The 27,790-nt window shown below is 45.4% G+C and overlaps 1 protein-coding gene across 4 annotated transcripts; it reads left to right on the top strand.

Moving 5' to 3' along the window:
• The first annotated feature begins 649 nt into the window (after window positions 1-649).
• Window positions 650-25,661, top strand: CRELD1 (cysteine rich with EGF like domains 1). 4 transcript variants are annotated; one of them, XM_081947541.1, is made up of 13 exons: window positions 693-843; window positions 983-1,198; window positions 2,166-2,271; window positions 5,150-5,303; window positions 5,634-5,716; window positions 10,153-10,263; window positions 11,274-11,365; window positions 12,131-12,307; window positions 14,227-14,322; window positions 17,063-17,146; window positions 18,816-18,911; window positions 23,161-23,307; window positions 24,576-25,661. In XM_081947541.1, the coding sequence occupies exons 1-13, from the start codon at window positions 708-710 to the stop codon at window positions 24,794-24,796; spliced, it is 1,719 nt and encodes a 572-aa protein (XP_081803667.1). In that variant the 5' UTR covers window positions 693-707; the 3' UTR covers window positions 24,797-25,661. The 4 variants fall into 4 exon arrangements, with proteins under 4 accessions (XP_081803669.1, XP_081803667.1, XP_081803668.1 ...); XM_081947542.1 differs by lacking the exon at window positions 983-1,198; XM_081947543.1 differs by lacking the exons at window positions 983-1,198; window positions 2,166-2,271 and having other exon boundaries at window positions 650-843.
• Window positions 25,662-27,790: the final 2,129 nt, after the last annotated feature.

Raw genomic sequence — 27,790 nt, 5'->3', positions numbered from 1 at the left:
AAGTTTTTTCCCCCCAGAGGTTTCTCAGTAACTGCTCTGAATGGGATTCTCCCCTGCCCATTTTTTTACGATTAGGAAGATATTTCTGCTATTGAAATCTAGACACAAATTCTCACAAATTCATATTTACATATTCAAACTTGATGTTTGCACAGCTGCTCCATGTCAAGCAAAGGTTTTTATTTGGGCAGCAACCGCAAAATGCAGATTCTACTTTCAAATGCATGGGATGTTAATTTAAGCAAGGGCTGCTGGCGACAGTGTTTATGCACCTTTACTCAACCTTCCTTCCTCTACATCTTCCCAAACAGGCAGATAATTAAATGTTAACTAATTAATTAATTCAACGAATCTGCAGGGCAAAACATAGTGGGAAAGACCGGGTTATGAACTCCCCCGAGGCGTTTTGGGCTCAGAACGAGAAGACCTGTGTTCAACAGGATTTTGTTGTGTCCGGACGTTTTTAATGGAGGATGAAATATAATCTCGTTCCGGCATGGACCTCTCGCCCTGGCGACTGCAGAGGAGCCTGACCGAACGCCGCTGCGGCCACTTTAAGCGCCTTGACAGGTGCTGCTGCGAGGGGGGTGGTGGAAACCGGACGGAGCCCGCCTATTGGTCGCTGGAAGGCGGAGGGGATGATGTCATCGCACAGGGCCCGATGTCATTGGCGGAGAGAGGAAGGGTTTGCCCGCCCCCCCCCTTTGATGGCGATCTTGCGGTCACCGACGAGGGAGGCGGGGGAAGCGCTCAGCTGCGGCGGACCCAGGAGTCCGCCTTGCGTGCGAAAGGCGGCGCCGCACTTCCGGCCCTCCCCCGAGAGGGCCAGCCGGGAGAGGCAAGGTAAGTATGGAGCCCCCAAGCCAGGCGTAGTGCGGTGGAGGTCAGGGAAAACCCGTTTTCTCGGGCTTGTCTTCCGGGGGGCTGGGTTGGCCATTCGGTGGCACCGAGTGGCTCCAGTTTTTCCTACCTGCATAATTAGGGAGGGTCGCCTCCGGGCTGCCCAGAAGGGGAAGGAAAAAAACATCTTCGCTGCATCCTTTCTTTGGATGTGGAGCCGCCGTGCAGAGAGATCGGAGCAGGTGGAGTCCCGTGTCATCCCGTTTACACGTTCCCTGGTTCTCTAGCGTGGGCCGATTCGCAATCCATTATGTGCCACCAAGTCGTGGGTTTTGTTTGACTCCAGCAAACCACACAGGTAGATCTTCCAACGTTGCACCCATGGCTGCCCACTTTGCTGTTGGTCACCCTCTTCTTTTCTTTCCTTCCACCTCTCTCAATAGTATAGCCTTCTCCGGCGATCCAGGTCCTCGCATAATGTCATTTGAGCCTGGTCATTGCGTGCCTCCAGCGAGAACTCTGGATTGATTTGTTTCAATGATCCCTTAGATCCTGAAGTCCTGCTAAATTCATAATTGCCTTTCTAAGGAATGTTGCTACATCCTCAAAATGCCCAAAACTTTAACCTTAAACTGTCTACTATTGACCTCACCCCATTCCAAAGAGGTCTGTAAGGGGCGTGCATAAGCGCACCATCATGCCTACCGTCCCTATCCTACTGTCCCCATTTATTCGTACCCATTTCATTCATACTCATGTTTATTCTTATCCCTATTATTTTGTAAACAATTGACAAATTAAATAAATAAATAAGTGGGCATCACCTTATGTCCCTAGTGTGCTGTGGTGGCTTGCGGCTATATTCTAAACAGTACAGGACCAGCTTGTAACATATTTTCCACAACCTGGTGTCTTACCTTGCTTATAACCTCCATCAGTATGGCCAACAGAATGACTATTGCTTATGTAGGCTGAGGAATGGTGGGAGTTGTAGTCCAATGCTTGGGGAGGGTGTTTGGCTGGGAAGGTAGATTTAATGCCATCTGCTGGAGATTAGGATACCCCATATACCTACTTACTGCAGCTTTCATATTTCTGGTATCTCTTGGTCATTCAGATTTTTGCAGTGTACTTTAATTGTCAGAATGTAGTAATTCATTAAAAGAATGAGATTCATCATCTATTCATTAATGACAGTTTGGGAGACTGTTTTTTTTTTAGATCAAGCAGCTTGATCTGGCTGTTACTGGCTGCATCCAGTATCTGTGACTTTTATATTTGTGATTGGCGTCTGCCTAAAATGTTGGTTTGATCTATTGAATTAGGTTTCTATACACCTCTGATGCTACAAGAAAATGACAGACGTCCAAGGCCAAACCTCATTGGAAAGCGTAATGCATATTTATTAGATTTAGGATACTACCAGATCGAGTGAGTTTTTTCTTCTTTTTTTTTCCTCCCCATCATACATACATTATGGACAAAGTGTTGACTGGGTCACATTTTATACATCTCATTTATAATAATAATTTCAGTATATTCTAATTTCCACACTTCCATTAATATTCATCTCTTATATAATCTTTTCTTTTTTCCCATTAACTCATTTAAGATTATGTATCATTGCTTAAACACCTAATCTTTACAAATTAATCATTTTTAACCATAGTTGTGCTATGCCAACTTCAATCATATTATTCTCTTTACATATTTCTTTATCTTTTCTCATTCAGTTTTTATACACAGTTAACATCACTATATGTCCTATATTTCATCTTTTTAAAAAACAACTTTTACATATGTTTACCTTATTTCTTCTTCTCAAAAAAAAAAAAATCTCACTAATTCCCCTTTCCCAATGCTAATATTTTAAAATTCCCAAAGTCTTTTCTTCTTGATGTGACTTCCTAATTTATATATAAATTGGATCTTTTATTTGTGGCTTATCAATTTATATGACTTGTGAGTAGTTTACTGTATATTCATGAGCATGCTTAAATGGGCATTATATCATAGGTAATTGGGATTAACACAGCTCCTGTTTTTCAGATTCTTTTGCCAAACAAAGCTTAGGGTTCTCCATTCCGAAGCATGGGAATAGAGGGAGAACAATGTTGTAGGTGCATAGAAACTATACATTTTCTCAGAGCAGCTACCTGACAGCTAAATGGCTCTTGGGAAGGAGATTACAGTTATCCACTTACTTTCCCAAAATGCCTTTAGTATTCCAATATCTCAGGGGCTGCTATAAAGAAGAGGGGTTCAACCTATTCTCCAAAGGACCTGAGGGCAGGACAAGAAACAATGGATGGAAACTAATCAAGGAGAGAAGCAACCTAGAACTAAGGAGAAGCTTCCTGACAATTAGAGCAATTAATCAGTGGAATGGTTACCTTCAGAAGTTTTGGGTGCACCATCACTTGGGGTTTTTAAGAAGAGATTGGACAGCCATTTGTCCAGAATGGTATAGGACAGCGATGGCGAACCTTTTTTGGATCACGTGCCATGCGCAGGGGGTTCGTGTGCATGTGTGCAGCACCCATAATGCAATGCGCAACCCCCAGCGTGCATGCGCGCATGACAGGCACTCCCCCCCATTTTTTGCATGCTTTTTTCGCCCTCCCCAGGCTCCAGAGGCTTTATAGGAACCTGGGGTGGGCGAAAAGAGCCTCCCCCCTCCAGAGGCCCTCCGGAGGCTTCAGGAGCTTCGCTGAAGCCTCCGCAGCGCAAAAAACCGGCCCTACAGGCAAACCGGAAGTTCAGGAACGGACTTCCGGTTTGCTCGTAGGGCCGGTTTAAGCCCTCCGGAGCCTTCAGGGGCCTTCTGGAGGCTTCCCTATAAAGTCTCTGGAGTCTGGGGAGGGCGAAAAATGGCCACAAAAAGAGACTAAAGTCAGCTGGCCAGCGCGTGCATGCACACTGGCCAGCTGACAGGGCAACGCCTCACGTTGACAAATAGCTCCATGTGCCACCTGTGACACGGGGGCCATAGGATCGCCATCCCGGGTACAGGATCTCTTAAGAGTAGGAGATTGGTGTCAAACGTGCATCGTCACAGCAGCAGCGTCACATGAAATCTCGTGACTCCCTCCCTCCTCTTTGCTAAACTGGGTGTGGACATGGCCAGCATATGATACATCCGGGCCGTGGGGCAGGAGTTTGACACTCTAATGTCCCTTCCAACTCTGTTATTCTGTTATATAGGAAGGTTTTTCATTTAATAATGACTAATAGTAGCAACTAAAAAGCTCCATGTCTATTTACCACATAGAGCAGTCTTCAGTTCTGGAAAATGTAGCCCACATTTCAAAGTCATACAGAATCTCTCTGAATGTAAAACAGTAATAACACTAACGCACTTCCTAAAGACATTTAATGCCCTAGGGATGCTTGACTAGATAGGCACATGTATGTAATAACGTTTTTTTTAATGTGTTCCCAAGCAAGATTTTTTTCCTTATGATTTCAATAGGTTTGAATGCCTCTTTCTTTTTCCTGTCTTCCTCCTTTCGTACTTAATATTAGGTAGAGCAGCAGTTGAGAGTTGAGAGATTGGACTAAGACTAGAGAAACTGAGGCTGAAATGTACCTTCAGGCATAGAGATTGAGTGGTTGACTTTGAGTCTCTCCAGTCTCTAAGCTATTTTGTGGAGTAATTTGGGGCCAATTGAATATATGGCTAGGTATGTGACCTTGAATTCCTGGGGGGAAAGGTGGGATATAAATGTAACAAATAAACACATTTTAAAAAATATTGTCCAGTTGTTTGCAATACATCTCCTTATAGCATGAAATTTTTAAATCCCAACTTCTTACGGTTAAGATCAGGAATACAGATGTGGGGGTTATGAAGAATAATCTTTAACCTACATTGCCACATGTCCACTGCCTAGGAATCTCTTGCTCCATCAGTTTCTTTACTAAGAAAGTTTATTATTTGTTATCATTTACTTTATTATTTACTAAGGCTGTATTACTATTATTCTTCACATCCTTCCTATTACCTATCTCCTCCCACTTATGACTATAACTACGTTGCTTGTATCTTTATGATATATATTGCTTTATTTGTTTCCTAGTATGATTTGATTGCTTATTAGTAACCTACGTATGACTATCACTAAGTGTTGTATCTTATGAATCTTGATGAATGTTTTTTTTTAATGTACACGGAGAGCATATGCACCAAAGACAAATTCCTTGTGTGTCCAATCACACTTGGCCAATAAAGAATTCTCTTATCTTCTATTCTCTTCTATTCTCAAATACTCTTATTGGTCTCACAACCCTTTTTCTTTCTTCCTTCCAGTCTTCTTCCTGGCCTGAAAATGGCTTTTTCCAGGATGAAAGTCCCACCTGCTCTGCTCTTCTTCCTCTTGCTATTCCATTGGATGCCAAGCTTTGGTGGCTCCCAGCAAGATACCTGCCAGACCTGTCGAGATCTTGTCGATAATTTCAATAAGGTGGGAGGCTAGAAAGGATCTCCAAAATGGAGTGGGAGTATGTAATCATGATTAAGGCAAAGTGGACATCCCATTTAACTGGGATTGCTGGGCATGCATCTGCCCCCCCCCCCCCCCCGTCTCAAAAGAGGGTTTGGAGGTGGGGGAGGGAAGTGCTCTGGAGCAAATGCTGCTGAGAGAGGTATGGAGATGTGTAGAGGATGATGAGGGGCAGGAAGCAGCAGTGGAGAGGGCCAGTTTGTATTGCATGGGGTTGAGGGCTGCTGTGCTGGGATGGGGCGAGAAGATCAGTTCTGGCTTTGCTGTGAGGTTTTTTTCCTGCCTTCTCAGGGTCTGGAGCGGACACAGCGAGAGAACTTCGGGGGCGGAAACACCGCCTGGGAAGAAGAGAAGCTTGCCAAATATGCCAACAGGTGATTTGAAGGCTGGGCTGCAACAGGCCATTGGTGAGATGCTGACACTGCAGAACCCGGGCCATGCCAGTATCCTTGTTGGGAAGTAGCAACCTCTTACTCTAGCATCCTGATTGCATAAAGGCCAACCCGATGGGCCTCAACATCCAAGACGAAATCTCTTTAAAAACAACCACAACAAGGCTATGATAACTGAGAGAGTTGTTTGATTTTAAACATCATTGTGGCAATTCTGACAATACCCCAATTTTCAGACTGTTTTTTGCAGTTGGAGGCCGACCGATAGTGTACATGTGGACTTCAGTTCCCAGAATTCCTCAGCCAGGATGGGAGTTGAAGTCCATGAGTCTTAAAGTTGCCAAGGTTGGGAAGCCTTGTCTTACAGAGAAGGCAGTTCCAATGGGGAAAACCTGAGCAGAAGTCATTAGGTCTAGTCCAGTGATGGCTAACCTTTTTCTCCTCGCGTGCCAAAATAGTGCGTGCAACAGCACCTGTGCATGCTACACCCATAATGCAAGGTGCCCTTACCCCCCTGTGCATGCACGCGCATCTCCCACATGGGGCAGAGTGGCAGAGACCCGAAAGTCAGCTGGCCGGCGGGAAGTATGTACATATGTGCAATGGAGCTCAGCTGGGCAACAGCTCACGTGCCCGCTGAATTGGTTCTGTGTGCCATCTGTGGCATTACGGGTCTGGTCTTATTAGCTGAGAAAGCTACATTTTGCCAAGGGATCATAAAAATGTTTCCACAAGTATTGATTGAGTTCCTTTCCCTTGTCGTCAAGATACTTTCCTGTGTCTTTTACATTTATTAGGTTTTTTTTAACAAAATGTTCATAGAATTTTCTTTTTTACTGTTAATAACAGTAACAAATGAGCAAAGAAATGCATGCATATCCATGTTGCTTTTCATCATGGGCAGCAAATAAATTTAACAAATAGATGCAGGAACTCAATTCCGGCATTTTATTTTGTGCCTCATTTGAGCTCTGATTCTCAAATCCACAATTTGGGTGACAATATTCAATAATTGATCTTTGAGCTGTTAGTTCAGTCTTCATCCTTATTGTACACCAGGGCAGTTCTTAATAATTGAGTTTATAATAAGGTCAATGGTTATAAAAGAAGCTTTCGCTCTAGAGGAGTTTTCATTAGATGATAAAGTAAGGCAATTTTTAACTCTGAGTCTTGGTAGCACTTGGTCTGTTTCATGTCTGTACAGGTAGTCCTTGACTTACGACCATAATTGAGCTTCAAATTTCTGTTGCTAAGCGAGACAGTAGTTAAGTGAGTTTTGCCCCATTTTACTTTCTTGCTGCAGTTATTAAATTAGTAAAACAGTTGTTAAGCGAAACTGGCTTCCCCCTTAGACTTTGCTTGTCAGAAGTTTGCAAAAGGGGATCACATGACCCCGGGACACTGCAACCGTCATAGATGTGAACCAGTTGCCAAGCATCTGAATTTTGATCACATGATCATGGGGATGCTGCATTGGTCAAAAGCATGAAAGTGTGAAAAATGGTCATCAATCAGTTTTTTCACTTCCATTGTAACTTAGAACATCACTAAATGAATGGTAGTAAGTCAAGGACTAAGGGTGGCTCAGTGGCTAAGGCGCTGAGCTTGTCAATCAGAAGGTCGGCAGTTCAGCGGTTCAAATCCCTAGCGCCGCATAACAGAGTGAGCTCCCATTACTTGTCCCAGCTTCTGCCAACCTAGCAGTTTGAAAACATGTAAAAAATGCAAGTAGAAAAATAGGAACCACTTTCGGTGGGAAGGTAACAGCGTTCCGTGCGCCTTCAGTGTTTAGTCATGCTGGGCACATGACCACGGAGACGTCTTCAGACAGCACTGGCTCTTCGGCTTTGAAACGGAGATGAGCACCGCCCCCTAGAGTCGGGAATGACTAGCACATATGTGAGAGGGGAACCTTTACCTTAAGTCAAGGACTATCTGCAGAGGTGTATTTCTCTTCTTTAGGAGTTTTCCAGTCCTTGTCTGCAGGGAAAAGTTCATCTATATTTTTATTCTGAGGGCTGAATTCTGCCATTTTTAGATTCAGAATATAGACAGTACTGGTCACTTATTTTTTCCTGGGGAGAGATGAGGATGAGTAGGAAAAAAGTAAAGCAAGTAATAATGTCAAGGAAATATGGAGTGATTAAATCCTTAATTTTAGGTCAGAAATGGGGAATATTTCCAAATATTATTGGACAACAGCTCCCAGTATTCCATATGATTTTGAATTCTGTCAGGGATTGTCACCTCAGAGGCCCATTAAGGATTTGCATTAGCTAATCATGAAATGTATGGGTGGAATGAAAAAAATGAAAAATTACTTTTTCTCCCTTAAGGGATAGTTAAGCCTGTTGTTTCATTAAAAATATCAGACGATTTGGGGATGGCTCAAAGAGTTATATATGTAAAGAATGAGCAAGTTTTAAGTTCAGCACATTAATGGAGTGTTGTCCTCACTTATCTTAAATGAAATGTCAGTGAACCTAAGATTTATCTCTATGTAAATATATACCGTAATATTTGGACTATAAGACGCACCTAGCTTTTGGGGAGGAAAACAAGAAAAAAAAATCTGCCTCCCAATATCCGCCTGGTATTCATCTGGTCCGTTTGCTGCAGCCCATTCAACACAGCCCGTTTGGTGTTGCCCATTTGCTGCGGCCCATTTGCCGTTGCCACAGCCCATTCGCCACCTCCGTGGGCCATTCTAGAACAGCTGATTGGCACCGCACATACACCCCCACCGCCACAATACTCACTGTATAAGTCTCGCAGACGTTTCCACCCACTTTTTTTGAGGGGAAAAGTGGGTCTTATACTCCAAAAAATACGGCATATGGTTGTATATGATGAAACATGTGATAGGACATAGATGGAGCTCAGTTATCTCCAAATTTATACCCTCTAGTATTTGCTAGAATTCTCAGATAGGAAGAGCAGATGAACTGAGGTAGCTGGTTGGGAATTGTGGGAGTTGTCATTCTAACACTTTTTGGAAAAATGGTATCGAGCTGTATTAATAGATTCAGTTGCACCAATGCAGGTTGATTTCATCGCAGACTTAGACGGAAAAATGAGCACACAGCTAGGATGTAATTTTTCTCTCTGATGTCATCATTCATTACAATAATACAATACAATAGTAGAGTTGGAAGGGACCTTGGAGGTCTTCTAGTCCAACCCCCTGCCTAGGCAGGAAACCCCACACCACTTCAGACAAATGGTTATCCAACATCTTCTTAAAGACTTCCAGTGTTGGGGCATTCACAACTTCTGGAGGCAAGCTGTTCCACTGGTTAATTGTTCTAACTGTCAGGAAATTTCTCCTCAGTTCTAAGTTGCTTCTCTCCTTGATTAGTTTCCACCCATTGCTTCTTGTTCTACCCTCAGGTGCCTTGGAGAATAGTTTGACTCCCTCTTCTTTGTGGCAACCCCTGAGATATTGGAACACTGCTATCATGTCTCCCTTAGTCCTTCTTTCTCTTAAGCTAGACATACCTTGTTCCTGCAACCGTTCTTCATATGTTTTAGTCTCCAGTCCCCTAATCATCTTTGTTGCTCTTCTCTGCACTCTTTCTGGGATGTTTTAGCTGGGATGTTTTAGCTGGGATGTTTTAGCTGGGATGTTTTCTATATAGACACACAATCAAACCAGGAAGTCTTCAGGTGTCCTCCTTTCCACTGTGACATTCCTCTATGGATAGACCAAGTTTGTTATTCTTTTCTCCATTTTAATTATCCATTGTGTGAGTTTTGGTTTTGGTGAACTTGGAAGCTTACATTTAAAAAGAAACAGCAAATAAAGATACATTACATCCTTTTATCCTTTTTTTTCCTTCAGACAGTAGATCTGCGGCGAGAAGCTGATTGCTGCAACAGTTAATTGGTTAAGGAAATGGGCCGCCAGTGTGACAAACACCTTTCGTGTTTGTTCCATGGTTTCACAGCTGTTGCTCACAGTATCCCCAGAGTCACTTGCCCATCATTTTGCCAGCTCCTAGCTTGACTCTGGGGAGGGAGGAAGGCATTAGGGACTGGCTGCTTGCCGAAAGAATATCGGGATGAAATTTTGAGAAAGAATATGAAGTTTATTTGGGGTTCCTGTGTGAAAGGTCCATAGAGAGATTTCTGAATGGTTAGTTGGACAAAAGGTATCTTAGAGCAGTGTTATTCAAATTTGGCAGCTTGAAGTTGGATGGACTTCAACTCCCAGAATTCCCCAGCCAGCCTTCCTGACTGGGGAATTCTGGGATTTGAAGTCTACCCATCTTCAGGCTGCCAAAGTTGATCAACACTGACTTAGAGGGAGAACAGAGGGCTATTTTGATCAAAGCAGGCAGGGCAGACTTTCTAGGACAACTCTGCCTTAACTTCTCCAACTCCCTCAATTCTCATGCTGTCTCTTTCTCCCCTCCCAGTGAAACACGTCTGTTGGAAGTATTGGAAAATGTGTGTTCTACATCAGATTTCGCCTGCCACCAGCTGCTGGAGCAAAGCGAAGACCACGTAGAGCATTGGTGGTTCCATGAGTGAGTTGGAAAAAAAAGAAGAAGACTGGGGCATCACACGATATTTTAACTTACTTGGTGTGGAACAAGCCAATCTGGGGCTCTATTTACTACAGATCATACCAGTATTCCCCTATGTTAGCAGGAGGAAAACTCAAGCTATGGAGTTGAATGGAGGAACTTCAACGATCCGTATTATTCAATAGGCAAAGTTAAATAAATTTTAAAAAAAACAGAGACAAGATACCTGCTTTACCTGCAGAAAGCCCTAGTTCAATTCCCAGCATCTCCAGATAGGCCAGGAAACCGCAAGTACCACCACTAGTCTGTGTGTAGACAATCCTGTGTTATGTGGACCAATGATCTCATTTTGTATCTGTGTCCTTCTCCTGCCCAAATACCGTATAGCTGTTTCATTCATGGGAGTTGTGCAGAGCTTGTTGTTGTTAGTTGCGAAGTCATGTCCAACCCATTGCAACCCCATAGACAAGGTTCCTCCAGGCCTTCCTGTCCTCTGCCATCCTCTGGAGTCCATTTAAGCTCATGCCTACTGCTTCAGTGACTCCATCCAGCCACCTCATTCTCTGTCGTCCCTTTCTTCTTTTGCCCTCAGTCTTTTCCAGCATGAGGCTCTTCTCCAGTGAGTCCCTTCCTTCTCATTACGTGGCCAAAGTATTTGAGTTTCATCTTCAGGATCTGGCCTTCTAAAGAGCAGTCAGGGTTGATCTCCTCTAGGACAGACCGCTTTGATCGCCTTGCAGTCCAAGGGACTCGCAGGAGTCTTCTCCAGCACCATAGTTCAAAGGCCTCCAGTCTTTGGCGCTCAGCCTTCCTTATAGTCCAACTTTCATAGCCATACATTGCAACTGGGAAAACCATAGCCTTCACTATACGCACTTTTGTTGGCAGGGTGATGTCTCTGCTTTTAGTATGCTGTCAAGATACAAGCAGAGCTTGTACCATTGATAAATTGCAGCATGATGGAATGAAGAGCAGCAATAACCAGAAGATATTTTGTTTTGTTTTCTTAGGCAGCAGCCACACCCAGACTTTTTCCAATGGTTGTGCATGGATACCCTGAAGTTATGCTGCCCATCTGGCACCTATGGCCCTGATTGCCAGAGTGAGTGTTTCTAAGGCCTCGGGTTTATTGGAGCGGATGTTCCATCAGTCTTTGTGCATCTCTTACCATTAGCTTATAGGTGGATCTGCCAGAACCTGGCTGGAGCAAAGTTATTCTCCCTGATTTAATTTCTTAGGAGCATATGTTTTCAAAGACCTTCTGCTGATTCTATAGCTTGGCAGCATTTCTCTTGGCTACCTGGCTGAAGCTGAGGAGAGTTCCAACATTTCTAGAAGGCAGCAGATGTGGGAAAGGATCATGAAAGTCTAACAAACATCTGAATTGGCTTGTTTTTAATACAGGTGGTCCTCATTTAGCAACCACAACTGACATTAAGTGAAGCGGTTGCTAAAATCACATGATAGCAACTGCTTTCCTTTCCCCCATTCCTCCACTGTTCGGCTTAGTATTCCCTCACTAAAGAAGGGAAATAATATTTGCATTTACATTAGTTGGGTGGGAAGGGATTACAAGAGAATAAGCAGCCACACAATGAGGAATGCACATTGAAAGTGGTACAGCTGGCAGTCATGAATGTGCTTACACAGACAGCCTGGGTATGCCTCCTTGGGTGCTTGCTTACTCTCTTGCAATCCCTTTCTTTTCCAAGACTGAAGTGTTTAAAAGTAAAGAAAATTCTTAAGATTGCAAAATGTAAGAATCTGGAATGGGGAGGAGAGATGAAGTGAGCTAAGAAATCTGAGCACTGCCAAGTAGAGCCAAGAGACATGTCGGTTTCCGCATCTGATTGCCATCTCTCTACAGCCTGCCCCGGGGGTACCGAGAAGACTTGCAGCGGATATGGGCAATGTGATGGTGAAGGCACACGTGGGGGCACTGGTCTTTGCATGTGTCAGACTGGCTACGGTGGTCCCTTTTGTTCGGAGTGTGGAGATGGCTACTATGAAGCTGCTCGCAATGACAGCCACCTGGTATGTGCGGGTATGTAGAGTGTTTGTGCTGGGCTGGGCTGGGGATGGTCGGGGAATTGTCATTCTGTAATCTCTTGCTATGAGCCAATTGGGATGTAATGGAGAAGGCATCAGGCTCAAAACCAGGAGATGGTGAACTCTAGTCCTGCCTTAGGCACAAAGCCAGCTGGGTGTCCTTGGGCCAGTCACTTCTCTGAGCCCTAGGAAAGAAGCAATGGCAAATCACTTCTGAAATCTGGCCAAGAAAAGTTAAGGATGTAGTCCGGGCAGTTGCTGGGAATCAATAAAGCCTCTTGCAGGCTAATGCTACTATAGATGGTGGCTTTCTGTAAACCAGTGACCCCCAACTTTTGGGCACTGTTTTTCTGCAGAGAAGGGGCACGGTTCATATGCCCCTGCATCCCCTGGATGGGGCTTTGCTTGTTCCCATGGCCCAGTTTCTGACATTCCGTGGACCAGTGCCAGTCCATGGACCAGGGGTTGGAGACCTCTACTGAAAACAATGTCCCTCTTCCCCTTATATCCTAAATGGCAGCTTTTGCTCCAAGCTTTGCCCCTTTGAAGGGAAGAGAAGGGGAGGGTCTGAAAATATCTCTACCTCCTTTCTAAACATCTATGGAGATTCTCAGTCATCCAGGTCATGGCACGCAGCCCTCCCGAGCTCCATTTTCACTGGCAGAGGGTTGCAAGAGGCCGTGTCAGACGACAACGGAGCTTGGGGGCCCATTTTCACTGACAGAAGCACTGCAGGCCAGTCCTTCTGTCAGACCTACAAGCCATCTTCTCTTTTTGGATTTCAGACCTGCCACACTTTCTACTGTGGGAAAATGGGAGGGAAGATTATATGGAGCTGGGTGATATGTAGCCATAATAACATTCTTCTTAGAAAGTCAGGGTTATCTTTGTCTCTGCACCTGGCCGGATCTGGATGGGAGCAATCTGTCTTTGTGGCAGTGGCAGTGGGAGATTGGACCATGTGATGAACTTGTAGGTGTTGGGGCAAGATCGTGAACTTTCAACTGGGTGGGGAAAACTGGGAAGCCTTCAGATTTGAGTTTTCCCAGATGTGCCAACATGGCTCTTTTAATAAATTGGAATTTTGAGGAACCTCTTGCCTCGGATTCTTATTTTATTTTGGATGCTGTTTGGAACCCTGACACCTTTGCTGTTTCCAGGGCAAGATCTGCGGGCCAGATCTAAGTACCCCCTGGACCTTGAGTTTGACACCCCTGGTCTATAAAATAAATCTCAACACAACAGATTTGAAATCTACCCATCCCAAAGCAAGGTTAAAAAAAATACCCTATTTCTCAGAGTATAAGACACACCGGAGTATAAGACGCACTAAGGTTTTGAAGAGGCAAATTTAAAAAAAAACATTTTTGCACTCTGCAGACATCCCAAAAATGGGCCATTTTTAGCAAAAACGGGCCCGTTTCCCCCCCCCAAAAAAACAAGGCATGAATAGCCTTTAGGAGGCTTGTAGAGTGCTCCTGGGGGTGGGTGGTCCCCCAAAACAAGTAAAAAACGGGCCCATTTTTTGTCAAAAGAAATTGCATGCATGGCCTTTAGGAGGCTTATAGAGTGCTCCTGCCCTCCCCAGCCCCCAGGAGCACTCTGAAAGCCGCCTACGGGCTCTGCCTGGCCATTTTGGTGAAGGGGGCGGGGTTTCAGGAGGCAAAAAATGCTGTATTCAGTGTATAAGACGCACCCAGATTTTCAGCCTCTTTTTTTGAGGGAAAAAGGTGCGTCTTATACTCTGAAAAATATGGTAAGTGTAGTTTGTGTGGCAGGTTGGCTGGAAAGCATGCAACTGGGAACAGTTGTATGGTATTGTATTGAGCCCTGTCTTGCTTTTTCTTCTCAAGCTTCCAACTCACCTCAGTTGCAAACCGTGTTCCTTTTCACCCCGTTCTCTCTCCCACCCAGAGTGCTACAGGGCCTGTGGGCGCTGCTCAGGCCCCGAGGATACCAGCTGCCTGCGCTGCAAGAGAGGATGGATGCTGCACAACCAACGATGCATCGGTGAGCCTGTGGCCCTGAAATAGCCTGGAGTTGGGTTGGTGATATTTGAAAAGGCAGAATTCCTTCATAGTCCTCCTTCTTCTGGATAGGGTACAGGTAGTCCTCGATTTATGACCGGTGATGTCGTAAGTGACCGTTCAAAATTACAACACGCCTTCTAAAAGGTTTTTATAAGCCAGTTCCTCCTCCCCTGCCCCTCTCTCCCCACCCTGCAGACACATGACTGAATTTTGGGCATTTGGCCACTGGCCGGCATTTATGGCTGTTTGCAGTGTTCGGCAGTCTTATGACCACGATTTATGACATTTTTTCTGCAAATGTTCCATAGGGAACAAAAGGTTCACTTAGCAACCGTCCCATTTGCTTAATGAGTGTTGCAAAAAAAAAAAAAAAGGTCACAAAATTGAGTCGGTCGCTGGATGAGTGTCATGACTTCTGAGAATAATTGGCAGGCTCCATTAGGATAATAAGCCAAGGGTTACCTATAATGCATTCAGTTAATAATCATGAAGATATGTACCCTATTTTTTGGAGTGTAAAATGCACCGGAGTATAAGACGCACCAAGATTTTGAAGAGGCAGATTAAAAAAAGAAGGTTTTGCACTCTGCAAACCTCCCAAAGACGGCCCGTTTTTTGCAAAATCGGGCCCATTTTTTGTCAAAAGGGCATGCACAGTCTTTAGGAGGCTTATAGAGTGCTCCTAGGGGCTGGGGGGGGGGGGGGCAAAAACAAGAAAAAAATGGCCTTTTTTCCATTCATTTTTACCCTCCCCGCCCCCAGAAGCACTCTGGAAGCCTCCTAAAGGCTATGCACGGCCATTTTTGGAAAGTGGACGAGATTTTGGGAGGCCAAAAATGTTGTATTCCGTGTATAAGATGCACCCAGATTTTCACCCTTTGTTTTTTAGGGAAAAAGGTACGTCCTATACTCCAAAAAATACGATAGTCCACAACCTGGGCCCACAATTGAGCCCAACACTTGTTATGCAGCCGAGACAGTTGTTAAATGAGTTTTGTTCCATTTTATGACCTTGCTTGCCACTGTTACTAAGTGAATCACTGCAGTGGTTACATTCGTAACCCAGTTTATAAGGCCAATCTGGCTTCCCCATCGACTTTGCTTTGTCAGAAGGTTGCAAAAGGGGATCACATGACCCCGGGATACTGCAAGCGTCATAAATACGAACCAAGAGTCTGAATTTTGATCATGTGACCGTGGGAACGCTGTAATGGTCATGAGTGTGAAAAACATGGGGAAAAGTTAGGAACACGGTTGTAAAGTGAATCTGGCTTCCCCATTGCCTTCGTTTGCCAGAAGGTCACAATATGGAATCACATGACCCTGGGACCCTGCAACCATCATAAATATGAACCAAGCACCTGAATTTTGATCACATGATGTGCAGCTACAGTTGTCAGTGTGCAAAAGTCACTTCTTTCAGTGCCATCATAACTTGGAACATTCATTAAACGGATGGTTCTAAATTGAGGGTTACCTGTCTTATGTTTTTCACTTTTCAATTGTATATTTGGATGTTGTAAGCCACCTAGAGCCGTGATGGCGAACCTACGTGGAACGCGGAGCCATATCTGCGTTGCCCTAGCTCGCTGATTTTCGGCTGGCTCGCCCACTCTGCCCTTCCCTTCCCAGGAATCTCCACACGATGCCAGATACGTACAGGGCTTGCACGGAGGCTGTAGGAGGGCGTTTTCTGCCTCCGGAGGGTGGGGGGCAGGGGAGGCCGTTTTAGCCTCCCCAGGATCCAGAGGCTTTCCTGGAGTGAGAGGAGGGTGAAAAATGGGCCTACCGGGCCCACCGGAAGTCAGAGGACCTCAGGAGGGTGGGGAAAAGGAAGGCCATTTTCACCCTTCCCAGGCTCCAGGAAAGCCTCTGGAGCCTGGGAAGGATGATCCCTTCGGCCGATTCGCTCTCACAGAGAGGGACTCCTCCGGGTGCCGTCCACTAGGCAATGCCAGCGGGCGACGCCCAGGAGTAGGGCCTTCTCTGTGATGGGCCCGACCCTCTGGAATGACCTCCCCCCGGATATCAGGACTACCACTGACCTCCGCTCCTTTCGTAAGAAGCTCAAAACCCACCTGTTCAATTTAGCCGGCCTGGCCTAATTCCCAATTTTAGTCCCTCAAGCCTGCGTTTTTAAGTTTTTTAGGGGTATGCTTTTTAGTTGCTTTTAATTCTTACTTTTCTGTACAGCTGTATCAGGTTTAATTCGTTTTTAAGGGGATAGGATATTTATCTTTTGTATTTGTTTTAATGAGACGCCTGTACACCGCCCCGAGTCCCTTCGGGGAGAGGGGGCGGTCTATAAATCCTGGAAAATAAAATAAATAAATAAATGAAAAATAGGCCTACCGGAAGTCAGAAAACAGGCTGTTTCCGGCCTCCGAAGGCTTCAATGAGGCCTACTAGTCCCAAAATGGGGTGCGGGGGGGGGGGAGTTCCATGTACACATGAGCGGGGGGGGGCATGGGTGAATGCGCGGGCAGGCTGGTGCGCGCGTCTTTTGACTCCCAAGGGAAAAAAGGTTCGCCATCACTAACCTAGAGTCTTTTAGAGTGGGTGACCATAACAAATTTAATAAATAATAGCAATAGCAACAACAGCGACCCAGAAGCTCAAAGGAGAATCTAAGATGCCTTCATGACAATTGAGAGAGAGGGAAGGAGGGAGAGAAGGTATTCGGCTACCCCTATCTTGAATCTCTCCATCTTTCTTAACAGACATAGATGAATGTGGCACGGATATGGCACACTGTCGCAACAACCAGTTTTGTGTCAATACAGAAGGCTCCTACGAATGCCGAGGTAAGAGATGAAAAGCTTCCAAAATGAACCGTCTTGTTGCTCTGGACCCCTGGGGGTCTCACTTGGAACTTCAAGAAGCAGACCTTCTTCTGCTGGGGAGAGAGGTCTTCAGCAGATAATCTGGTAGCTTTGTTTCTGTGGGTAATGTGGGCATGAATCCTAATATAGATGACACTGTTGAAGTCCTTCAGGGAAGCAAAAATGGCAGAATTTACCAATTGAGGACATTATTTTTTCCCATCTCCCATAGGTAGACATGTTACTGTTTCTCCGAAAATAAGACCTCCCCGGATAATAAGCCCAATCGGGCTTTTGAGCTCATACGCTAAAATAAGCCCTCCCCCAAAATATTGCAACACAGCAGCAGCCATGAGTGACCACGCTCGCCACCTCCTACACCTCAAAAATAATAAGACCTCCATGAAAATAAGGCCAAGTGCTCATTTCGGGGGGGCAAAAGAAAATAAGATCCTGTCTTATTTTCGGGGAAACACGGTACATATTTAGGCAGGTAGGTAAGTTTTACACCTATGAAAGCCACCTATGTTTCAATCGTAAGCAGGAAGCAATAGATGGATTGATGCTTCATGCTAGGCTGACTACATTTATTTGTGTGTGTGTGCCTTTAAGTCGGTTTCTGATTGCTGGCAATTGCCTGGACCAATCCCTGCAGTTTTCTCGGCAAGGTTTTTTGGAAGGGATTTGCCCTTGCCTCTTCCTCTTTCCTAGGGCTGGGAGAAGGACTGGCCAGAGATCACTCAGATGGCTCTGCCCCCAAGAAAGGGCTAGAATTCACAGTCTCCTGGGTTCTAACCTGATACTTTTAACTGCTACACCAGAGGTCAGCAACCCGCAGCTCTGGAGAGCTGCATGTGGCTCTTTCATCTCTCTGTTGTGGCTCCCTGTTCGCAGATTGGTGCCACAATTTTGAGAGGACCTTTCGGTTGGGGGGGGGGGGGAGCAGGAGCAGACTCTATGGCAAGGAGCAGGTTTTCCAGTCAGTTCCACAGTTAATAGGACTTTCAGATAGGACAGGTAGAGGAAAAAAGGCACCACGCTAGGAGGAGACTCCATGGTGGGGGAACTGGACTTCTGGTCAGCTCCAGAAATGAATGCTGGCTTCTGGTTAGGACCTTTGTGGCTCCCGGTGTTTTCTTTTCTGCGGGAAATGGGTCCAAATGACTCTTTGCGTGTTTAAAGTTGCTGACCCCTGTGCTACACCAAACTGGCTATCGTTTATCTATCTATATACCAATGGCTGTATGTGTGTGTGTGTATGTTCCAACATACATCTGGAACGCCTTGAGCAATGGGGGGGGGTAAGACACCCCTAACGCTCCTCGGGGTGTGTGTTCTGTTAAGATACATCCTGTTGTGCCGTACTGGCTTCTACTGTACAGTGCAGTGGAGTTGCCATGGTAAGGGCTTCACAGTATTCCACAAGGGTGCTCCCTCTGGTAAGGGGGAAAATCCAACATTAGAAATTAGGTTTGGTCCAGACATTTTTTCCCTATAAATAAATATCCGGGCAACACCGGGTTATCAGCTAGTACACAAATAATGTTCTAATATTTTTCACTTACCTTGTCATTCAGCTGGCCACCCAGCCTTACTTACCCCTAGTGGGTCAATGTCTATGCCCATCTCTTCATTTCTACTTTCTCTTTAGACTGTGCCAAGGCTTGTATTGGCTGCATGGGTGCTGGGCCTTCTCGCTGCAAGAAATGCAACAAGGGCTACCAGAGAGATGGTGTCAAATGCCTCGGTAAGTTCAACTGTCACTCCTTTCTATGCGAGAGTCCCTATGAGGAGTCCTTGCTGCTCTCTGAGTTTGGTTGTTTTCCTGCAGATGTTTCATTAGCAATAGCACTTATATACAGTGGTGGGATTCAGCCAGTTCACACCTATTCGGGAGAACCAGTTGTTAACTTTCTAAGCAGTTCGGAGAACCGGTGGTTGGAAGAAATCTCATTTTGTTTTTTCCCACTTTACAAGGCTAATCCTGTAAGGAAGGCAGGAAGGAAACATTCTGGGGTTGCTTCTAGCCTAATCTTTATTGCCCTGCTTACAGAAACCGCCTCTCCGGTTAACCCTTATTACATTGTAACACCTAAGATGAAGTGCCTATCGATGTGAATGACATTGAGTTGGCTATGCCCACACGGTCACGTGACCCCCGAGCCACGCCTACCCATCTGGTCATTAGGGCAGAGAACCGGTTGTTAAATTATTTGAATCCCACCACTGCTGATATACCACTTCATAGTACTTTACAGCAAGGTTTCCCCAATGTTTCCAGCTTCGCGGACCAGCAGTGGGGGGGGGGATGGTTCTATACGAATAGTGCTCAAGCACATGCGCGCACAGCTCCATTTGCACAAGCAGTGGGCACAAATGGAGCACACAATTGAAGTGCACATGCACAGGCTCACCCAGTATTCATGCAAGTGGAGATGCACACGTTCACCACCACCCCCATTTCCGTGGCCTGGTTCCGAACAGCTCAAGACCCGGTAGTGGGCCGCGGCCCAGAGGTTGGGGACCCCTGCTTTACAACCCTCTCCAAGCAGGTTACAGAATCAGCCTATTCCCCCCCAACAACCTGAGTCCTCATTTTACCGACCTCGGAAGGATGGAAGGCTGAGTCAACCTTGAGCCAGTGAGGATCGAACTCTTGGCAGAACTCCTGCAAATACTGCATTTCTAACCATTGTGCCACCACGGCTCCTACCCAGTTCAATTACCCGAACTAGGTAACATCATCAGTGCTGGGGTTCCATGTGGTGTTGCTCTCAATTTATATTCTAGTGGCTTGCCTTGTCAGTGTTGGTGGGTGTGGTCTTAGAGTTTCTTTTGTTGGGCTGTTTACTGTTGGCTTGTCTGGCAGTTCCTTGGCTGAATGTTCCTATTCCTGCATAACTGGGAGGCAGCCAATCTTCTGGGCAGCCTAGAGGAATTCTCTAAAGCTACCGTGCTTTCTTCCTGCCGGTAGTCCTGTTAAAGTAGCAGGGACTATTTTAAGTTTAATGTTGGGAGTTGCTGAATTGTTGCAGTCTGTTTTCCTTGGACTCCAGATGTTGTTGTGGTGGTTGGCTCTATCCCAGAAAAGACTCTAAATTGGCCCCAACCCTGTTAGCCTTTCGTAAGGTCTTAAAATCAGAGCTATGTTCTCGTGCTTGAGATGCTGAATGCGTTAAGGGCCCCTTTGCCTGGTTGTATTGCTAACTGGCCAAGTTAGTGAGTGAGTGAGTTTAGTTTACTGATTAGCCCATATCAAAATACACAGACTTCTAAACACAAATTATTAATTATGTCAGGCCTGCCGCCATCTTTTCTTTTGAATCTTTGGCCTGCCACACTTTCTATTATTCTACTATGCATTTTCTATTGTGGGAAAATGGGAGGGGGGATTGTATGGAGTTAGATGCTATGTAGCCATAACAAAATTCTTTCTAGAAACCCAAGGTCATCCTTTGTCTTTGCACCGCTGCACCTGGACGGACATGAATGGGTGAAAGCTGCCAGCATGGCAGTGGGAGATTGGATCAATGCAAAACTGGGAAGCCTTCAGATTTGAGTTTTCCCAGATGTGCCAACATGGCTCTCTTAATAAATTGAAATTTTGAGGAATGCTTTGCCTTGGACTTTGATTTAATTTTGGATGCTATTTGGAACCCTGACAATCCAATAAAAACAATTTAAAATGAAATTGAAACTAACTGGCCAAGTATCTTGCTTCTATGTCTATATAATCTGGATATTTTTAGTGTTTTAAACTGTTTCTAGCATTTTTGATTGTAACGTGATTTATTTGAAAAATCATTTTCATCGACTGAAAACGGGCAGCTATAGAAATTGAATGAAAGAACTATAGAACAAATGAATAAACAAATGACTGTAGCAGCTATAATTGTTGCCAAGCAATGCCTACAAATCCCTCCCCAATGTCACAAAAACCACATGGGAATGCCAAAAATCTCATGCAAAATTGTCAGAAGATTTCAGTCTTTTTCCCACAAGAGTTCTGACCGGTGGGGTTTTGCAGGATCCATTTGCTTTCATTAGGGAGTTCCCGGTTCATTTGCTGAAGGCGTCACAGCTGTGAAAGAGCTACTGACCACTGAAGTGGGGTCTAAAGGGTAACCTGAGATGTTGTCCTTTGGCAGGTATGCAGCCCAGCCAAAAGTAGGCTTAGGAATAGAACCAGAAAAAGTTGTAGGGAAACTGTGGTGTTATGGATAGGACGTTTCAAAGAACGAACCAAATACATAAGAGTTAAATAAAGAGGTCGATCATATTTGGCTCTCTGTTAGGGGTAGTCCTCAACTTACAACAGTTCATTTAGTGACTGTTCAAAGTTACAACAGCACTGAAAAAAGTGACTTATGACCACGTTCACACTTACAACTGTTGCAGCACCCTCATGGCCACATGATCAAAATTTGGCTGCAGGGCAACTGACTTATATTTATGATGCTTGCAGTGTCCCAGTGTCAGGGTTCCAAAGAGCATCCAAAAGTAAATCAGAGTCCGAGGCAAAGGATTCCTCAAAATTCCAATTTATTAAGAGAGCCATGTTGGCTCATCTGGGAAAACTCAAATCTGAAGGCTTCCCACCCAGTTGAAAGTTCAAGATCCTGCCCCAACACCCACAAGTCCATCACATGGTCCAATCTTCCACTGCCATGCTGGCAGTTCCACCCATTCAGTTCCGGCCAGGTGCAGAGACAAAGGATGACCTTGAATTTCTAAAAGAATGTTGTTATGGCTACATATCACCCAACTCCGTACAATCCCCCCTCCCATTTTCCCACAGTAGAAAATGAATAGTAGAAAGTGTGGCAGGCCTGAAGTCCAAAAGAAAAGATGGCTTGCAGGCATGACACCTGGGGTCATGTGATTGCCTTTGGGGACCTTCTGCCAACCAAAGCCAAGGGGGAAGCCAGGCTCACTTAACAACCTTGTTACTAATTGAACAACTGCAATGATTCACTTAACTGAATTATTGTGTCAGGAAAGGTCGTATAATGGGGCCAGGTTCACTTAACAACTGTCTCACTTAGCAACAGAAATTTGGGGCTTAATTATTGTTAGGAATGTAAGCTAACGGTTGGGTCAGCAATATATAAGCCATGAGAGTAGTACTGTTTCTTTAAGTACTGCTGTAAATGTGATTGGTTGCTGTTACCTCAAGCAGCCATAAGATGGAGCCAGAATGACTGTTAGCTCTCTGTTTGTTAGATGCTGATCGGTGGATACTGCTTGTGAGTTACTGTGAGTTTTGCTACTGTTAGCGACTTTGTGTGCTGAACTGATTATATGATACTGGACTGTGTTCGATGGATCACTTTTTAACTGAGAACATTGATAACTGACTGACTGAACCGTGTGTAAATTGAACTCTGAATACCTCTATTTTCCACATAAGTAAAATACTATTACTTTTACTATTCGGTGTCCCTGTATGCTGGTTTGTGTGTGTTCTTCCACACCCCTCTCATTACGCTACGCTGCGTGCACTCGCTCTCCTAACGGGGAGCATTACCTAACATAAGGATCATAAGTCCAGGGCTACCCGTATATTGTCGTGGCTTTTCAGCTCTCAGATACACGGCATCTTTTCTCCAATAGTCAATACAAATGCAACCAACTAATGGAAGAAGAGGCCTGAGAGCCAAGTGCATGTAAGATGTAGTCAATGCGTATAAAATATGCAAACATCATCTGGATTGATTTGGTAGGCGACAGACTTTTCCCCTCGTTTGGAGCAAAGCCCGAATTTAGATTTGTCCTTGACGCTTGAAATCTGCTGAATCGAGGTCTGGAAAAGTAAGGATTTACTGGCTTAGATCTGGTGGGCGAGGCGCGGCAGTTGAGCAGATGACACAGCAGAGAGCTCAGAAAGCGTGGCTGCTGCATTTGGGGATGAAAACGGGAGATACCAAAACGGATGAGCTTTTAGCCAATGTTGCGTATGATTCTTTGAACTTAACTAACTGCCCCTTCCTCGGCAGATGTGAATGAATGTGCGGGTGTAATGGAGGAGCCGGTGTGTACGGCAGCTAATGAGGTTTGTGAGAACACAGAGGGCAGCTATCGCTGTGTTTGCGCTGAGGGACATCTACGCAAAGAGGGGATCTGTGTGGAAGACAAGCCCCCAGGTAAAAGTCAGCAGGTGCATTTTAGTTTTAATTCTTTATATCCCGCCTATATTTGTAAAAAATAACGTGATAGATAGATAGATGATAGATAGATAGATAGATAGATAGATAGATAGATAGATAGATAGATAGATAGATAGATAGATAGATAGATGATAGATGTATTTGTGTTACAACCCCTGGTATGCCCTTTATTTATTTATCAGCACAAATACAACACACACAGACACACACACACACATAATACTCCTTCTTCCTGCTGTTTTTCCCACAACAACCCAGTGAGGCAGGTTGGGCTGAGAGACAGGGACTGGTACAAAGTCACCCAGCTGGCTTTCATGCCTAAGGCGGGACTAGAACTCACAGTCTTTCGGTTTCTAGCCAGGTGCTTTAACCACTAGACCAGTCCGACATCCTTGACAGCTCACAGGTTATAGCGATGGGGTAGCCATAATTCTGTCTAGGATCAGCTTTGGGATCCGTCTTCTTTGCTATTCTCTGGCTCCCTGTATTCTGCAGACGTTTCCTCACAAACCAGCCCTTTTAGGAATAGTTAGGGTCTATAATTGAGTTAAAACACAATCATCCCAATCGGAGTGATATTCCAAATCAAATACAAATTTTGATTTGTTTTGGAGTAAATAAATTGTGAAATCATCGTTTCCTTTACTGCTTAAATGGATTTCTGAATCAAGCTGAGTCCCAGTTTTCACACACTGGGCAAGGGATGGGTGAACCTAGACCAGTGGTCGGCAGCCTTAAACACTCAAAGAGCCACAAAGGGCCTAACCAGAAACCCCCATTCAATTCTGGAGCCAACAGGAAGTCTGGTTCCCCTACCATAGAGTCTCTTCCTAGTGCAGTGTCCTTTTTCCTGTGACAACTGGAAATCCAGTTCCACCACCATAGAGTTTCCTCCTAGCATGGCATCTTTTTTCCTTTTACTGACTGGAAGTGCGGTTCCCCTACCATAGAGTCTCCTCCTAGTGCGGCGACCTTTCTCCTTTTACTGACCGGCGACAGGGAGCCACAGCAGAGGGATGAAAGAGCCATATGCGGCTCCAGAGCCACAGGTTGCTGACCCCTGACCTAAACCAATATTTCTCAACCTTCGCAAGTTTCAGACGTGTGGCCTTCAACTCTCAGAATTCCCCAGCCAGCCTTGGCAGGTTCAGAAACACTGACCTCCTAGAGACGGTCAAACTGCTCCAGAGGTTATAAACTGACGGCCCTTTGCCATTGCTGATGGCCTCTTTGTTGTCTTGCAGATGCTCCTGAGAAAGGATTCTTCGACGACATTACAGACGACGAAGTGGTGGTGCTGCAGCAGATGTTCTTTGGGGCGATCATCTGTGCGCTGGCCACCTTGGCTGCCAAAGGAGACATGGTCTTCACTGCCATTTTCATAGGTGCGGTGGCTGCGATGGCCGGCTATTGGATGTCAGAGCGTAGTGACCGCGTTCTCGATGGCTTCATGAAAGGGAGATAGGACTTAGGCAGGGATCACTCCCTTCTGTTTCCTGCCTTGGAGAGCCAGCTGGGGGTGTGTGTGGGGGGGCAGGAATACCTCGACCCCTACACTTTCCCCCTTACCTTAGAGGTTTGAAACCTAGAGGTGGGAAACACAACCTGCATCCCCATCTAGGCTAAAGGAAGCCTTGACTTTCTGAAGATGTGCTGGAGGGACAAATAGGAGCCAGGAAATCATATGTGCTCTGCAGGCCTATCACTGAGTGGTCTTGGTTGGTATTAGAAGGGACTGAATTACCCCTTAGGGAAGTTTAAGGTTCAGATGAAACCGCCCCTATTATTGTCCAGCTGACCCGCTCTCCGTGCATGTCGTATGATCCTGGGAGAGTTCATCCCAATAAGCCATGATCTCTCCCACTTGGGGCTGCCAAGGCTAACTGGAGAAAAGCTCAGCTCTTTGCTGGTATGGGGTGGTTCCCTGCTGGCTCTTTGGGAACCTGTCCTTCGGCCAAGAGTTGGCCTACACATCGCCTTGAAGGAAGTGAGTAGCGGTGGCAATACATTTTTGGAGTGTTCTGCTTCAGGTAGGATTCAGTGTTTGGGCTGATCCCTGACCTCAAAATCACCCTTGTATTGAATCAATCAGTATCACAAGAGAGAGAGCATAATATAAATTTAATAAATAATAATATATGCACTTATTTGTGTGGTCAGGAGTGGTACATTTCAAAAAGAGATTCTCATCTGTGTAATATATGGACTTGCTCTTACGCTGCTGGTGGCAGCTTGGAAGGCAAAGGAAATTGAAAGAGGCCCGCATGTCCACTTTTTCGCTTTGCAATTCTGTATCTCAGGAAAAAAATAAATGTCTCTGTCTAAATCCACACGGTTCTTACTGTTGCACGCTCTCTCTTTCGCGTGCTACAGCTTTTTGTTCTATCAGACTTGTACACACAAGGTTCAAAACTTGCAATTTCACTTCACGTTAAAAGACTTTTTGGAGAAGACTTCAAGAAATCACTGAAAGTGTTCCTCTCTCTCTCTGTTTTCCACAACTGCATTTGCCTTCTCCAATTTTTTTATGGGTTTTTCGTATGTATAAAAGTTTGGTCCTTGGACCATCAGATAGGAATGAGCGGAATTTCAACAAGTTTCAATCCTCCCCTAAGCTTAACTTGTTTGCTTGCTTGTGCTTGTAGGTCATTCATTTCCTTATTAACTCTGGGTGGCTTATAGAAAAAGAAGGAAATTGGCTAAACAACAGCTAAAGCAAACTATAGAATGCTATTTTACAACAAATATTTAAACTTGTTAAGAATCAGCAATAGCAATTGCACTTAGGCTTATATACCGCTTCAGTGCTTTACAGCCCTCCCTAAGTGGTTTACAGAGTCAGCCTATGCCCCCCCTCCTCAACAATCTGGGTCCTCATTTTGCCCAACTCGGAAGTATGGAAGGCTGAGTCAACCTTGAGCCTGGTGGGATTTGAACTGCCAAATTGGAGGTCGTCAGCAGAAATAGCCTGCAGTACTGCACTCTAACCATTGTGCCTCCATGGCTCATCAGAACAATTAAAAGCCCAGAATAAACAGTTATTTGGCCTATGGTAAGAAACCTCTCCTAAACTATAATGCAAAGGAGATCTGTTTCCATTTAAAAAGCAGTTAGTTCCACAATGTGACCCTTTTCACAAAGAATCAATCAATCAATCAGCTGGAAGGGAGGTCTTCTAGTCCAACAGCTGCTCAAGCAAGAGGCCCTATACCAGCGATGGCGAACCTTTTTTGGCTTGCGTGCCATAAGTGGGGGGAACGCAGGGGGGTCGTGTGCGGATGTTCCACACCCATAAGGCAATGCGCGCCCCCCCAGTGCACATGCACGCACTATAGGCGCTCCCCCGCCATTTTTGCATGCTTTTTTCAGCCTCCCCAGGCTCCAGAGGCTTCATGGGAGCCTGGGGAGGGCGAAAACAGCCTTCCCCGTGCCCTCCCGCCCCCGGAGGCCCTCCGTAGGCTTTAGGGACCTTCAAGAGGCTTCCCTGAAGCCTCTGGAGCAGTCAAAATGACCCTCCGAGCAAACCGGAAGTCACTTCTGGTTTGCTCGGAGGGTCGTTTTAAGCGCTCCGAAGGCCTCAGGGACCTTCAAGAGGCTTCCCTGAAGCCTCCCGAGCAGTCAAAACGACCCTCCAAGCAAACAGGAAGTCCGTTCCTGAACTTCCGGTTTGCCCGTAGGGCCGTTTTTTTGCGCTCCGGAGGCTTCAGGGAAGCTCATGAAGCCTCCGGACGGCCTCTGGGGGGGGGGGGGAGGCTCTTTTCACCCTCCCCAGGCTCCTATAAAGGCTCTGGAGCCTGGGGAGGGCAAAAAATGGCTTTAAAAAAGGGTGAACTTAGCTGGCCAGCGCATGCATGCGCGCTGGTCAGCTGACAGGACAGCACCTCAAGTGCCCTGACAAATGGCTCTAAAGTAGAATAAAATATGGATTAAAATATAAGAATGAAGACGTGGCATAAAAGGGACAGTTAGAAGCTTGCTTAAAGGGACAGGGAAATGTCATCAGCCTTCAACCACAACATGTTCCCGCAAATGTCCCTATGTCAAAAGTCCAAAACCACAAGGTTCAATTAAAGTTCGTAAATGGCACGTAGTCCATACCTGTAACAAAAGGAGAAGTAAGACCCCCATCTCGTTATAAGGCTTTTTCCTCAAGGTAACCAATAAGAAATGAGTTAAGTGTTTCCGTGTTACACTGTCTTTGACAATGTATAAGAACGCGTGCATCAATAATAAAGGTTGTTCAGAAATTCACAACGTTAGCCATGGGCTAACTTTTCTGAACCTGGCTGCCAAATAAACTTTTCCTGTATCCTGAGAAGTCTAAAGCCTGTCAATTTCTGCAACAGCTCCGCGTGCCATAGGTTCGACATCCCGGCCCTATACAATTTCAGGCAAGCGGCTGTCTAGTCTCCTTTTAAAAGCCTCCAGTGATGAAGCACCCACAACTTCTGAGGGCAAA

The sequence above is a fragment of the Natrix helvetica genome (assembly GCF_964273705.1).
Source record: "Natrix helvetica genome assembly, chromosome: 1".
In the NCBI taxonomy this organism is placed as follows: Eukaryota; Metazoa; Chordata; class Lepidosauria; order Squamata; family Natricidae; genus Natrix; species Natrix helvetica.
This window is presented reverse-complemented; position numbering and strand designations above follow the sequence as displayed.

What these genes read in the sequence shown, in the direction of transcription:
- CRELD1 (XM_081947541.1), top strand. Translation starts at nt 708, where the DNA reads ATGGCGATCTTGCGGTCACCGACGAGGGAGGCGGGGGAAGCGCTCAGC. An exon ending in GAGCATTGGTGGTTCCATGA is followed by an intron (nt 10,264 to 11,273) that starts GTGAGTTGGAAA and finishes TTGTTTTCTTAG; the next exon opens with GCAGCAGCCACACCCAGACT. An exon ending in TGTGGAAGACAAGCCCCCAG is followed by an intron (nt 23,308 to 24,575) that starts GTAAAAGTCAGC and finishes GTTGTCTTGCAG; the next exon opens with ATGCTCCTGAGAAAGGATTC.